General features: G+C 39.0%; 1 protein-coding gene across 1 annotated transcript in view; it reads right to left on the reverse strand.

Moving 5' to 3' along the window:
• The window catches only part of LOC124781803 (mitochondrial import inner membrane translocase subunit Tim23-like), a 57,808-nt gene that overhangs the window by 24,383 nt on the left and 19,762 nt on the right, over positions 1 to 13,663 (reverse strand). The window contains exon 4 of the mRNA XM_047253890.1: positions 8,856 to 8,970. Coding sequence (XP_047109846.1) covers positions 8,856 to 8,970 — 115 coding nt within the window. The remainder of the gene's footprint in view (positions 1 to 8,855; positions 8,971 to 13,663) is intronic.

The raw sequence follows: 13,663 nt of genomic DNA on the forward strand, positions 1-13,663 counted from the left end.
CACGCAAACATGCAAGAAATTAGAAAACAGTGAACTCGCCTTATCTGCAGAAGGAATGCAAGGTGCTGCCTAACTGACAGTCTAACCATTCATTCATATGGAAAGGCAGCACAAAAGATCAGGAAGGAATATAGCCCAGAATAACAGGGGTATTGGGCGACTAGAAACAAATGATCATGGAGAAAGTGAGAAGTGTACAAGAATTGACAGATGAGCAACAGGAAGACTTAAGGCAGATTCTGTGTAGAATAAAACGGCATTTTTTGATAGACCAACACCAGTGAATGGGTTTGAATGTGAATTAATAGGTGAAGGAGCATATTCTAGTTTTTGGAAAGCTCTATTTCATACCAGTTTCAAGATGGCAGGAAGTACCTAATGAAATCCTAAGAAAAAGGGGTTGTGGAGCACTGCTAAAGTGTGGTATAACAACTCCTTCGTACAGTAGGACCTGGATAATCTGGCATGCTCAGGGATCTATCACTGCTGGGTTATCAAATATGCCGGATTATTAATGTTATATCTAAAAACTTACTAGGGAGATAAGCAAACCTATAGTTCCAGTGTACAAAAACAATTAATTGTCATTTATTAAACACTGCAGGAGGGATTACAGTATAAAAAATTAAAAGTGTTGCTGAAATTTTCTTCTCAGTTGTCTAGAACATCGCAGAAATGCTAACTTATTTCATGCATTGAACTTTTTTGCCAAAAATTATTTTGTGTGACGTGCCAATTCGTAACTTCAGAAGTGTTGTATTGTTGGCTTCATTCAACAAATTGCACAAAAATATTTAAGGCTACTGAAACTTCAGTCCACAAGATGTGAGCATTAAGCGTTTCTTCTTTTGTGCCTGCTGTGGTTTGAAAATACTTCGTAATATTACATTCTCAGTAGCTCCTTTTTGACAACTAAGTATCTGTCAATGTAGGTCCATTCATGAACTTCTGCTGAAGACACACTCAGTTCATTAGTGGATGCAGAATTTATCACTTACAATTTCACAGCAATCAGATGTCAACTCATCATTTATATCGCATTCCATCTCAGCTTCATTGTATTTAGGCCAATGTAACTGGCTTATTGTGGAAAAAAACGTAACTGCTCAAAGAGACAGACAACTGTTACTGACAAGGAGCCATGCTGAATGGTTGCAATGTTTCTGTATTTCCAACTGTGCCAAGATAAAAATATGGGAAAACTTCTGATGCATGCCTCACTGTTAGGTCTGTTGGATTATTGTAAGGAAGAAAAACAGAACTGTTCAAATAGTCATTAAAGCATGTTTGAATGAAACTGTAGTACAGCAGAATGGTAGGTCAGGCAATATGGAGAAAATTGTTGCAAAAGGTTCAAGGAACCAAGTAGACATTACTAGTGGATACTGGTTGGTTGGTCGATTTGCGAAAAGGGACCAAACAGCAACTTCATCGGTCCCATCGGAATATGGAAGGATGGGGAAGGCAGTTGGCTGTGCCCTTTCAAAGGAACCATTCCGGCATTTGCCAGAAGCGATTTAGGACAATCACCCAAAACCTAAATCAGAATGACCGGATGGAGGATTGAACCGTCGTCCTCCCGAATGAGAGTCCAGTGTGCTCGGTAGTGGATAATGGAATATAAAACTTGCAGAGGAGTCAAGATATTACACTGCCTTCCTTCACAAAGAAAAAAAAATGGGTGGTCCCCTTAGGGTTAAATGTGGAGGTATGTTTTTTTCTTATCTTTTTTTTCTCTCCTTTCTCTCCAAGGAATGGATGAAGTGTTATGAAGGACTTTGTTGGCTAGGATTACTGTTTGTGCAGCTGGTATTTTGTTTTTATGCTCAAGATGAGAAGTGCATTGTACGAGGGTCGTTCAATAATTAGAAAGACAAATTGATCTGTGGAAAAAAACTGTTAGCTGGGCAAGTTTGGTACTTCTATGGCTTTCAGTTAGCATCACTGGAATGAGCCCTGATCAGCTGATGTATCAACGTTGTTTTGTTTGTAGCCTCCAAAACACATTCCAAGATGGTTACTCTGCTTGAAATGTCCACATTAGTTGAACAACGTTCTGTTATTTGCTGAAGGCAAGAAACCAGTGATTATATACTATAGGATGTCTAAAGTTTATGGTGAAGGTTGTATGAATCAGGCAAATTTTTACAAGTGGGTAGAGCAGTTCAAAAATGGTGACTAACACCATTCTGGCTGACCAGTTGCAGTTTCAACTCCTTCACTCGAAAGCCTAACTGATGACATTATTCGTGCCAACTGCCATGTGACTGTAGAAATAATAGTTGATAAAGTTTAAGTTAATACTGGTATAGTTCATAACATTATCTGTAACAAGCTGAAGTACCGCAAAACGTGCAAGATGGGTCCCAAAGGAGTTGACGTGCCTACACAATGAAACAAAGTTGAGAGTGTACACAGAGCTAAAGGAACGTAATGAAAGAGAAGGTGAGTACTTCCTAAACAAAATTTTAACTAGTGATGAAACTTGGGTTCAATATTATGAGCTAGAATCAAAAAGACAAAGCAGTGAGTGGAAGCACACCAACTCACCTTTCAAGAAAAAATTCAAAACCCAAGCATCAGGAAGAAGTCATGTTGATGGTGTTTTGGGATGTTGAAGGTCCAGTTTTTTTGTGATAGGCAGCGTACAATGAACAGCCAATAATACTCTGATTTGCTTTTAAACGAGGTGAAACCAGCCATGAGAGAGCAAGACTTCGTGGATCTCAGAGGAGAGGTGTGGATCTCAGAGGAGAGGTGTGATTCTCCAGTAAGACAATGCCATGTCCTCATATTGCTCAACTAAACTGTGAAATCATCGACCACTATTTTTTATGTCTGATTTGGAAAGAGCAAACAAAGGTTTGAACTCTAATTGAAGTGTTTATTGGCGAAAATAAATACAAAACAGTGTATAACCGATATTGTGGCATTTGCGAGATAACTAACGTACATAAAATCTAGATCACTGATTTACAAGTTGTCAAATGAGCCCCCTCGCCTCTCATTCCTCGGGACACCGTTTCCATTTTGTATCTAGCATTGTATTTCGCTACACCCCTCTGTTCTACGTTAATGCCTAGTAGAACTAAAGACATATGTTCTTATCTGCTCGTCACTGAATTAGTAACGACTTTGAATAATATATCCTTTTTTTAACATAAAATTTGCTGCTCTCTTCAAGTCTTAAACCAAACATCAGTGTTCCCATTTTTAAAAAAATTACTAACCTCCAAATCACCTTGAGATTCATGTTGAAGGTCAAGGCCATTAGTAGCAATGCTTGACCATCTTTGGTACGTACAACTTTTATCTGAAACATTTTGCTCTATCTGACCCCCATCTTGAGTTATTCCCCATTATGGATTAAAATGAACCACCCTGTATAAGAGGTGATGGGAACATCATAGTGGACATCGATGTTGAGTGGAGGTGATCAGGAGGCAACGCAGGACAAGAGTAAGATGAAAATACTATTATATGAGAAGGTGAAAGACAAGACAACAATTAGGGAGGTGTGTCAGAGTATTATATGTGAGCAAGATGCAGATGAAAATGTGTGGTTGGTCAAGCCATATTTTAACTCTGATGGTTATAAATAGCACTCGGATATTCTTTTTTGGAAGAAGAATGATAAAGTGGAATGATGGAAACTCTGATTTCTGGAAGATCATGTGAAGTCATGCACTAGGTCAGTTGATTAAAGTTATGGATGTTTTGGGCCACATAAGTGTATTGCCAACCTTCAAGAAAGCGTCATATTTAGCAACTTATGGAGGAGGTTTAGAAAGAGGCTAGCTCCGCCCACTACGTGTCAGACTATGAGGGCAACTATAATGCCAATTCAAGGTTTGAGATTAAATGTAGTGACTATTGGACCAAAAGAATCAATAGCAGATGATTCGTTTGACCCTTTGCCAGTGTCAAGGAGAAGGTGTAGTTAAAATTTTTGTGGTGCTAGAAATATTTTTGAAGTTTGTCAAATTCTATGCAATCAAGGGCATAAATGCTACAACTCTTGTTGATAAATTGGAAAAGAGATATATACCCCAATTGGGTAAACAAGATTCTTGCTGACTAACAATGGACTCCAGTTCCAGTTTGTGTCTAAGTGGTTCAAGCAATGCGTAGAGAGAGAAATGGTGTAATGTTCATTAAAATTTCAGCTTATTTCCCACAAGAGAACATGAGAGAGAGAGAGAGAGAGAGAGAGAGAGAGAGAGAGAGAGAGAGAGAGAGTTACAGTTACATGATAGCCAAATATGTTGTGCAGGACCTGTCATAAGAAACATACTTCATGGGCCAACTATGTACCTGCATTTGAGGCAATTTTAGATAATGCATGACATGAGGCCATTGGGTTAACTCGACATGAGCTAAAGATGGGATTGAAATCCAGTAATTTCATAAAGGAAGAGAAAGTTTCGTCATTCACGAGCTAACTGTTTAATGGAAGTAGAAGACAGAAGGATCGAATGAGGAAAAAGACAAGAGAAAGAAAATAGACAAAGCAATAGTGGGTTGAAACCTATTGTATTTGAGATCAGTGATTTAGCTTTGTTAATACCAAGGACCAGTCAAAGAAAAGAGACTTAGAAATATAAGAACTTAGGCATTTGTACCATGAGCCATTTGAAGTATTTCAGAAACCTAATGAAAATGTATATTTGCTGGTGTAACCGAGGCCTAAGAAGTAATTAGTTTTGAGAACATCGTAGATCTGAAGCCGCATATACAGGAGGTAAGTATCTGACACATATTGTTAGAGGTAATCTTTCCATGTGCACACTCTATACAGTAATATAAATGTACTAATAAGATAAATAAACTTAAACATACTGGGTAAAAGTGTATTGATGTGGGAGTCAAATGAGATTTTATAGAGTATTTCAGTTACTTAATTTGATAACAGTTATTGGAACTAGGTGGTGGTGTTTTATCACCTAAAAGAGATGACAATTTCAGTAGACATTGTTGAACAAACTTAAGAGTTAGGCTATGGTGTTTTATCAGTTAGCACGTTACTGGAGATTCGAGTTTTTATAAGAATCCAAGTCGTAAAATTTCAGTGAGGATTGGTTTACCGTAGCAGAAAGGATTTCCTACTAACTGATGAAATGAATTTTTTGTTTTTGTATGACTTCTAGTAGAATAAATATGGGTAGTATTTGCCTAACTGAGTCAATGATGTCTTCAAATAAATTTTAAGGTATTTTGTGACTAACGTCGTAATAATCGTTAGCAGTCACACATTTTATTTTGTTATCTTTTCCAAATTGGGAAAGACTGAAGTACTATATGGGTAATTTTGGAGGGAATTTTGTAGTTATAGACGGTTTTACTAGCAGGCTTTGTTATCACTTTGAAGGTGTATAAACTCTACCTGTCTTGTTAAGGGGGATCCAACTCATTAAGTGTTTAATGAGTAATATAAAATGTGTACATAGCATCAGTAGTGTTGTTTACAAAAGGGTTTCTATTCACCAGTATTAGGGATAGATGTGTGTATCAGATACTAATGTCAGTGTTTGTCTTTGCTGGTTGTATTCCATTTTCTTAGAGCTCTGGAAGGCACATGAGACTAGAGTTCAGTGACGGACAAACAACTACCACGGTGACAATAACACAGAGCAGGCAACCAAATACTTGTGCATGCCAGGCAGGCCATATCAAGGTGCTGAGGAAGACTTAGTCCAGAACCAATGAATGTGGTGAATTAATTTTGTGATGTTTTGTTCAACTTCCAATTATCCCAAAACAAAAATAAATGGTTATTGAAAGGATGGATTTTTTAAAATACTTTTGGTATGCATAACTGTTAATTAGATGAAACCCAAGGACAGGACTTAAATATGCAGAAATTTCAAATACTGACAGGAGAGTTTATGATATCATTTGTTGTCTTCTTTGGCGTTACGTGTTTTTTTTTCATCATTGGTGTGACACGAGCTATTGTATGACATGATGTGTGGACTTACTATACTATGTTGCGTGGTTTTGTGAAGCCTCTGTAACTAGTTGATAAGTATTTGACTTCCCATACCTTCCGTGCTTAAGCACTGTTGTTGCTGCCAGTGGTCTTAAGTGTTCTACCGGGGGCGGGGGGGGGGGGGGGGGGGGGGGGGGGGCAGGCAAATAGAGGGGGAGTGTGTTTAGATATGTAAATGGTAAGGACAGTGGGAAACGAATTTTGCCCCCGCCCCCCTCCCCCCACCAAGAGTGGATCTGGAAAGTCATAGGTGAGAGGGGTGGGGGAGTCACTATAAAGTGCAAGCATAATTAAAGTATGTGTCACTCTTAGCTTTTATGCATTTAGGGAAATATACTCAGTCTCTCCACCTGTGCTGCCATCTCAAAGAGCAGACTTTCAAAATTTGTTGTTGTTGTTGTTGTCGTCTTCAGTCCAGAGACTGGTTTGATGCAGCTCCAGTACCTACAACCTACATCCTTCTGAATTTGTTTAGTGTATTCATCTCTTGTTCTCCCTCTACAATTTTTACCCTCCAAATTTAGCCTACCGTAAAAATGCCTTCCAATGAATTTGTGAAACGAATGCACTCTGCATAAAATTCTCTTAATGATAATATATGGTAGTAGGTAACAAGGTTTCCATTAGGATACCCCATCCCCTTACACAATTTCACTATTCACCATATATAATTTTCCCCAGACCGCCGTTAAGCCAATCACCCAACAGAATTCTTTCTCCACAAGTGTAAGTCCCACAAGAAATGCAGCAAAATCCCAAGAGTACTGGAGCAAGGATCATCACAGTGGTGCAAGGTTGAGGAAGTGACCCATGTGGGCAGAAAAAGAGGGCTGAAAAGGTGATCACTATCCACAGAGCAAAGTACAATTTTAACTTATGACTAACCAAAGTATGGGCATTACTTGTGAGTAGGCATTTCCTCATAACTCCACTTATTAAACACACTGAATCTTTGCAGCGAGTAAAGATTAAATTGCTAACGTAATAACAGCTTTATTGCTACCACCACCACCACCACCACCAATTCTGGACATCATCTGCTTTACAGTCAGTCTGGTTTCATATTTATGTTAAATGACCATGTACGAATGGGCTTAGCCTTCGTATCAGCACTGCCACATGAGGAGAATACTTTCTTTAACAGCAACTTTTAACATTAATTGCCATGTTTTCTTGTCAACTCATTATCAGAAAAAAAACCTCTTTCCACAGTTGCCTATTAATGCAATTAACACTGTCTTCTATATCAGGAGGTCAGTTATCTGTTTACAAACCTGAAGTGCAAATTTCTGAATATGCAAAATGTCTACACTTCCTGCAATATCATGTAGTCTGTCTGAACATACACCTGCTGTGTTGCATTAACTTGGGTGGCTCGCCTGAGTACTTCATCCCTTAGATCAGACCACCACCACCACCACCACCACCACCACCACATTTCCATGTAATACTGGCAATCCATCTCTTAATATGCAGCAGAGCTGCTCTTGAACATACTAATTTTGTTAGTTTTACTGGTTCCCTTGCTCAATAACCCCACCCTCATCACATACATCAACTCGGTGGATTTAATTTCTCAAAGTTACACTGTTGATCAACAATTCATCATACAACTTCTGCAACTCTTGTCCTATGTTTTCACTTCACTCACACAACAACTCTTCTGTAACACACTAGCATGATGAAACAGGAATAAAAAAATTGTGTAAAATGTGATTTATGTTATGCAGTATGGCAACATTTTTATTTCACACAATGAGAAATGAATGTTAAGAACAGATAGGACAAATAAGACGGGGGAAAAAAGATGGATGAGGGTAAACACTGTAAGATAGATAGAAGTATACTGGAAAAGTAACTTCTTACTTCACCAGAATTTGTTCATGTTCTAGATAATTTTTTCCAAGCACCGTTTTCTCAATCTTCTATCTGCTCCCCAAAATTAATAGCCATCAGTTAATTTCATTTACTTTCTTTGTTTTCTGCAGTTTCCCCATCTTATTACATTACATTCTTAGGCACACAATAGGTTCTCAATAAAAGTTCAAGGTACCAAGTGACAGCTTAGTAATTAGTATATATGAATTGTTGACAGTCTATATACCTGACTGCAATGACTTTCCATCCATGTAATATTAAACACTTTTAACCCCATGTTACAGCAATTTATAGTACCTACTGCTGGTTTTTAGATTGAATACAAGTTCCATCACACGCGTTTTCAGCGTTTCCTGAGCAGACTGAAGTTGTTCTTGTTACCTACTTAAATCCCACCGTGTATTTTCAGAATTGTGCCTCAGACACATCAAAATACGAAAAGTAAGTATGAACTAAAAATGATAGTTATAACAATTGTATTTTTACATAACTTAGATTATATCTGGAAAGGAAAGATGTTTACTGACACCTCCAGAACAGCAAAATTTTATATTTATATAGCAAAAATGGCAGAAGAAATCTCTGGGAGCCCATAAAAGAATATAAACTAGAACTACAACTTAATGAGCCATTACACACATGCGACTTATCAACAAGCACACACAGCAGCTATTACACTGGTTTTAAAATCACAGATTTCACAAAGAGCTAAAAATCTTAAACTCACAATACAGCATAACAGTGCATCATAACCTTCAAGTAATCCCTAAAAACAAATACAGCATATCATATCTTCTGTTTTCTGAGAGTTTACTAGATGCCACAAAACCAAATTTGATTTGTAGCCTCTACTTTACACAGTGCTTTATTGTCCGGCTTCATAACTAAGTTTTATGTACAAGTTCACAAAAAACAAGATCTAAATTGTCAACAAATCTTTTCCTTTGAGTGTTCTATAAATATTCAACAAACTATAACACATTCTTACGCTGGATTGAATTCACGGCGAAAATCTTGCAATTTATCCCTAGAACTCCACAAGCAATAAGCTGCTGCAAGGGTGAATCCAACTCCTCCTCCAATTGCACACTTTCTCAATCCAGCTAAAACAGAAAACCGGAATCTAAATATTACAGAAAAAAGTAATAACACAAATGCAAATGAAGCCATGTCAAAAAAACTTGTATCAACACAAGCAAAGCATACCTTACAATATTGGATAATTCAGGGTATAACACACAATACAGTGGAGGCACAGCGCAGCTGAAAGGCACATAAACAGGAAACAGCTTACGGAGCTATATCCTTCAGAGCAAAAGTGCACACTAAACTGTGCTGTCCTGTCCTGATAACGAGTATGTGCAGCAAGATGTGTATGGCAAACAACAAAAAGAAAAGAAGGGGAAGTGTTTAAAGGAAAAGGGAATCAACAGGAGACACTGTGTATAGGAAGAAGAGAAAATTAGCATGTGGTGCACCAACCAATAAAGTCATTTTTGTGTTAGTACACGCATGGTGGCAGCTATTTTCTCATTCTGGCATTCATTCTTAGTGACTAGGGAAACATCAAAATCTTAATCACCAGCTGGCAAATGCCATTTCTGTAATCATCCATGGATTAAATTCTACAGATGTACTTACACATATTGCTCCTTCATGTTTTTCAATGTGACCTATCTGTTTTCATTAGGTTTCCTCATCTTTTGGAGACCAGCAGAGAATTTCCTTCATACAGCTACCATTCATTTGCCTGACAGCATCTCCCACCCATCTCCACTTCATTTTCATTACATATTCCTCTACAGTTTGTCCTTTGATCATATGACTGTGTATTGTCTGTCCTGCTACGTTCCAGTACACCTCTCTCCACTCAGCACCCTCTGCTTTTGAACTGCTTATGTATTAGAAGTCCACATTTCACTGACAAGTCAAAACTATTTATGTAAGTAGTTTTGATTTTTTTTTCTGACACATCATGAGCTTAGTCTTTAAAACTATTTACTTGGTTTACCATAAGCACATCAGCCAACTTTTCTCTCTTCTGTTACTTCTTTTCCATTCAATCCAGTCTTTTTTCTGTTGTCCTGATTACATGAATCTCATCACTGGATTCTATGCTTCTTTGTTAATATGTACAGTTTTATTTTCCAAATGTTCATAATACTTTATTTTAGTCTAAGCATCTAATTTCCAAATCTAATTTCAAATCTGCCCTCTTAACTTCTGTCATTTCTTTAAATGTATCTGCACTAGATATGAACAACAAAATTTTGCCAGCAAAACAAAAGCAGTTCAGCACATTTCATATACGTGTAGTCCTCCTTTTTTCCACACTTCAAGGTCAAAAACTTTCTAAAGATTGTTGAGAATATTTTGGATAAGAAATCTCCTTGCCTGCTCTTTTAATTCTAACTTGCCCAATTTTTGATAATTAATGGAAGCTGTAGCATTGATACACATTCTTCATCACATTAACATAAACTAAATCGAAGTTTAATGTTTCAAGGTCTGTTGGACCAGCTTCTGTTGAAACCAGGTCAAAATCTCTCTAAATCTATGTACCCTAGTCAAACTTTTCATTCATACTCACTGATCTGCTCTTATAGCCTTGTTATCTACAAATTGTCCATTGCAATAAGTTTATAGGTAGCTTACTCCTTCCTTATTGTTTCTTTCTGTGTGGTGAAAGATAATCTTAGGAACTACCTCTACGTGGCGGATAGGAAGCTGATACACAATTTTTTGTCCTGTCTGTACCTTTTCCTGCAAAACAGAACTACAGAATTTTTACACTTTTGGTGAATTATGTTCATTAACAATGAATCCGGAAATGAATTTTCAAGTTCTTTTAACAGTATTTTTCATCTAGCTTTAATCATTTTGACTGAAATACAAACCTCTCATTGTACACTTCCTTTCTTCATAAGTTAAATTGCTTTTTACTCCTCATATGGCATAACTTACAGAATATATCTTCATTAGTAACTGCATTAGGTTGGCGCATAAGTTCATAGCATTTTTGTTTTGCATGTTGGTATTCTAATTGCTATGGGTTTGTCTATTAATTATCACTTTTTGTTGTTAGTTCAACATTGCTATCTGATTTTACATAATGTTATTCTGTTATTTGGAGACAGTGTGTGGAGCTGTGGGTGCTAGGAGCAGAAAGAAAATGGCTTTCTCCACATTAGTAACACACTGCATTCACAAGGACCTTCAGCACTGGATGAAGACCATACGTGTGTGTTAATTCACAATGACCCATGTCTGTGTACTCACAAACTGGCAAATGTTATTAACAGTTTCATTTCACCATTGAGCGGCATTTCAAGGGGATGGTAAAAAAAAATTTGGGTGTACAGGTACCGCATGCTCAAAGTCAAAATCGTAAACATCAGTGGATGGCCATATGTGCATCTCTGCTTGCTCTTCATAAATTGGCTCGTTAACAGCTCTGACCATTCTTATCCTGTATTGGACTTGTGCGCATCCACAGAAGCGTGTTATGCATCTGGTGGAACAGTAATGGATTGATGTACTATGAATTGCTTCCCTGAGGTGTAACCATCACTGCTGAATATTTATTGTCATCAAATGAGAAGTCTTGCAGATACAAGACAAGAACAACGACCATCAAAACTGCTTAAAGTGATTCTCCTCCATGATAAAGCTCACCCGCATTCTTCTACACTGACAAAAAACACTATGCAGAAGTTGGGTTGGGAAGTCATTCCACAACTGAATTATTCATCTGATCTTGCACCCTCACATGTCCACCTTTTCCACACACTATCAAACAACCACCAAGGTCCCTTTCCAGATGAAAATACTCTTCAAACATAGCTCGATGTGTTCCTTCACCTCAAAACCACATGGTTTCTACAATAGCAAGATCAAAAATTTACTCCAGCACTGCCAGACTGTTGTAAAACAATGGAAAATCCAGGATGGAATGTAACAATAATATGAAAAGGATAGTTGCTACTCACAATGTAGCTGAGATGCTAAGTCGCAGATAAGCACAACAAAAGATTGTTACAAAATGAGCTTTGTTGAAAGCACACACACACACACACACACACACACACACACACACACACACACACACACAAGCACGACAGTGTGTGTCAACTGAAGCCAGACTACGTGCAGTTGGGAGGTTAGACGGCGGGCAGAGGAGAGTACTGGAAAAGTAGAGAATTACGAGTGGGTGCATTGGCGGAATACTATCTTTTCCAACGCCCGACAGATACCAAGCCAACAACCTCCTTCCTAGTCACCACATGCTCACCCACTATTACTTCTCCTGTAAAGGCATTACCTACAAACAAATCCGGGGTGTAGCTATGGACACCTGCATGGCGTCATCCAATGCCAACCTATTGTGGGCCATCCACAGGAATCCTTCCTAAACACCCAGAATCCCAAACCCCTCACCTGGCTCAGGTTCACTGATGACACCTTCGTAATCTGGATCAAGGGTGAGGACACCCAATCCACATTCCTAAAAGATAGCTACATAAGTACCTCTGTCCTTATCAAACCCACCAACCACCAGCAATACCTCAACTTCGATAGCTGCCCTCCATTCTACACAAACAAGTCCCATCCCCACAGCCTAGCCACCCATGGCCGTCATATCTGCAGTGATGAGTGGTGCCTCTCAAAGTGTAACAAGGGTCTCCCTGAGGCTTTTACGCACAGTAATTACCCTTATAAACTTGTACAAAAACAGATCTTTCGTGCCTTATCTTTCCTGTCACCCAACACCTCCCAAAGTCCTACCGTCCAGCCACAGAGAAGCATTGCCCTCGTGACTCGGTACCAACCAGGACTGGAGCAACTGAATTACATTCTGCACCAGGGTTTTGACTACCTCTCGTCGTACCCCAAAATGAGGAATGTCCTACCCACTAACCTTCACAACCCTCGCACAGTGGTATTCTGACACCAACCGAACTTTCACAATATCCTCGTCCATCCCTGAACAACCGGTGCTCCCAATCCCTTGCCTCACATGCTCATATCCTTGTAATATACCTAGATACCTGATACATCCTCCCACTAACACCTAGTCCAGTGCAGGCACAAACATCACTTACCCCATCAAAGGCAGGGCTACCTGTGAAACCAGACATGTTCTACAAGCTCTGCAGCAATCACAGTGCTGCATTTTACATGGGCATGACAACCAACAAGCTGTCTGTCCGCATGTATGGCTACTGACAAACTGTGGCCAACAAACTACTGAACCACCCCATTGCTGAGCGCATCACCCAACACAATGTTCTTCATTTCAATGACTGCTTCACAGTCTGTGCCATCTGGATTCTTCCCACCAACACTGGCTTTTCTGAATTGCACAGGTGGGAACTCTCCCTGCATTATATCTTATGTTCCCATAACCCTCCTGGACTCAACCTTCGTTAGTCATTGACCTTACCCATCTAGCCCCTTCCATGTTCCCATTCTAGCTTTACACAGCCTTCTATTCCATCAATGCACCCAGTTTTTTTTTTACTTTTCTCCTTTCCTATTACTCCCCCACTCTCCCTGACCTCTGTCTGCACCTAGTTGCCCCACCCTCTCTCTCCATCTCTTCAATGCATGCTCCCACTAGCAGTACTTTACCATCCCCCACCCCTACCCTGCTGTAACTGCCCCTCCCTGACTCATACTCCTCCTCACAGCCACCCAGTTGCATCTCTTATGTGCTGCTGCTCATAATATGGCTTCAGCTGCCAGAGACTCTGTGTGTGTGTGTGTGTGTGTGTGTGTGTGTGTGTGTGTGTGTGT

The sequence above is a fragment of the Schistocerca piceifrons genome, chromosome 1, assembly GCF_021461385.2.
Source record: "Schistocerca piceifrons isolate TAMUIC-IGC-003096 chromosome 1, iqSchPice1.1, whole genome shotgun sequence".
NCBI lineage: Eukaryota > Metazoa > Arthropoda > Insecta > Orthoptera > Acrididae > Schistocerca > Schistocerca piceifrons.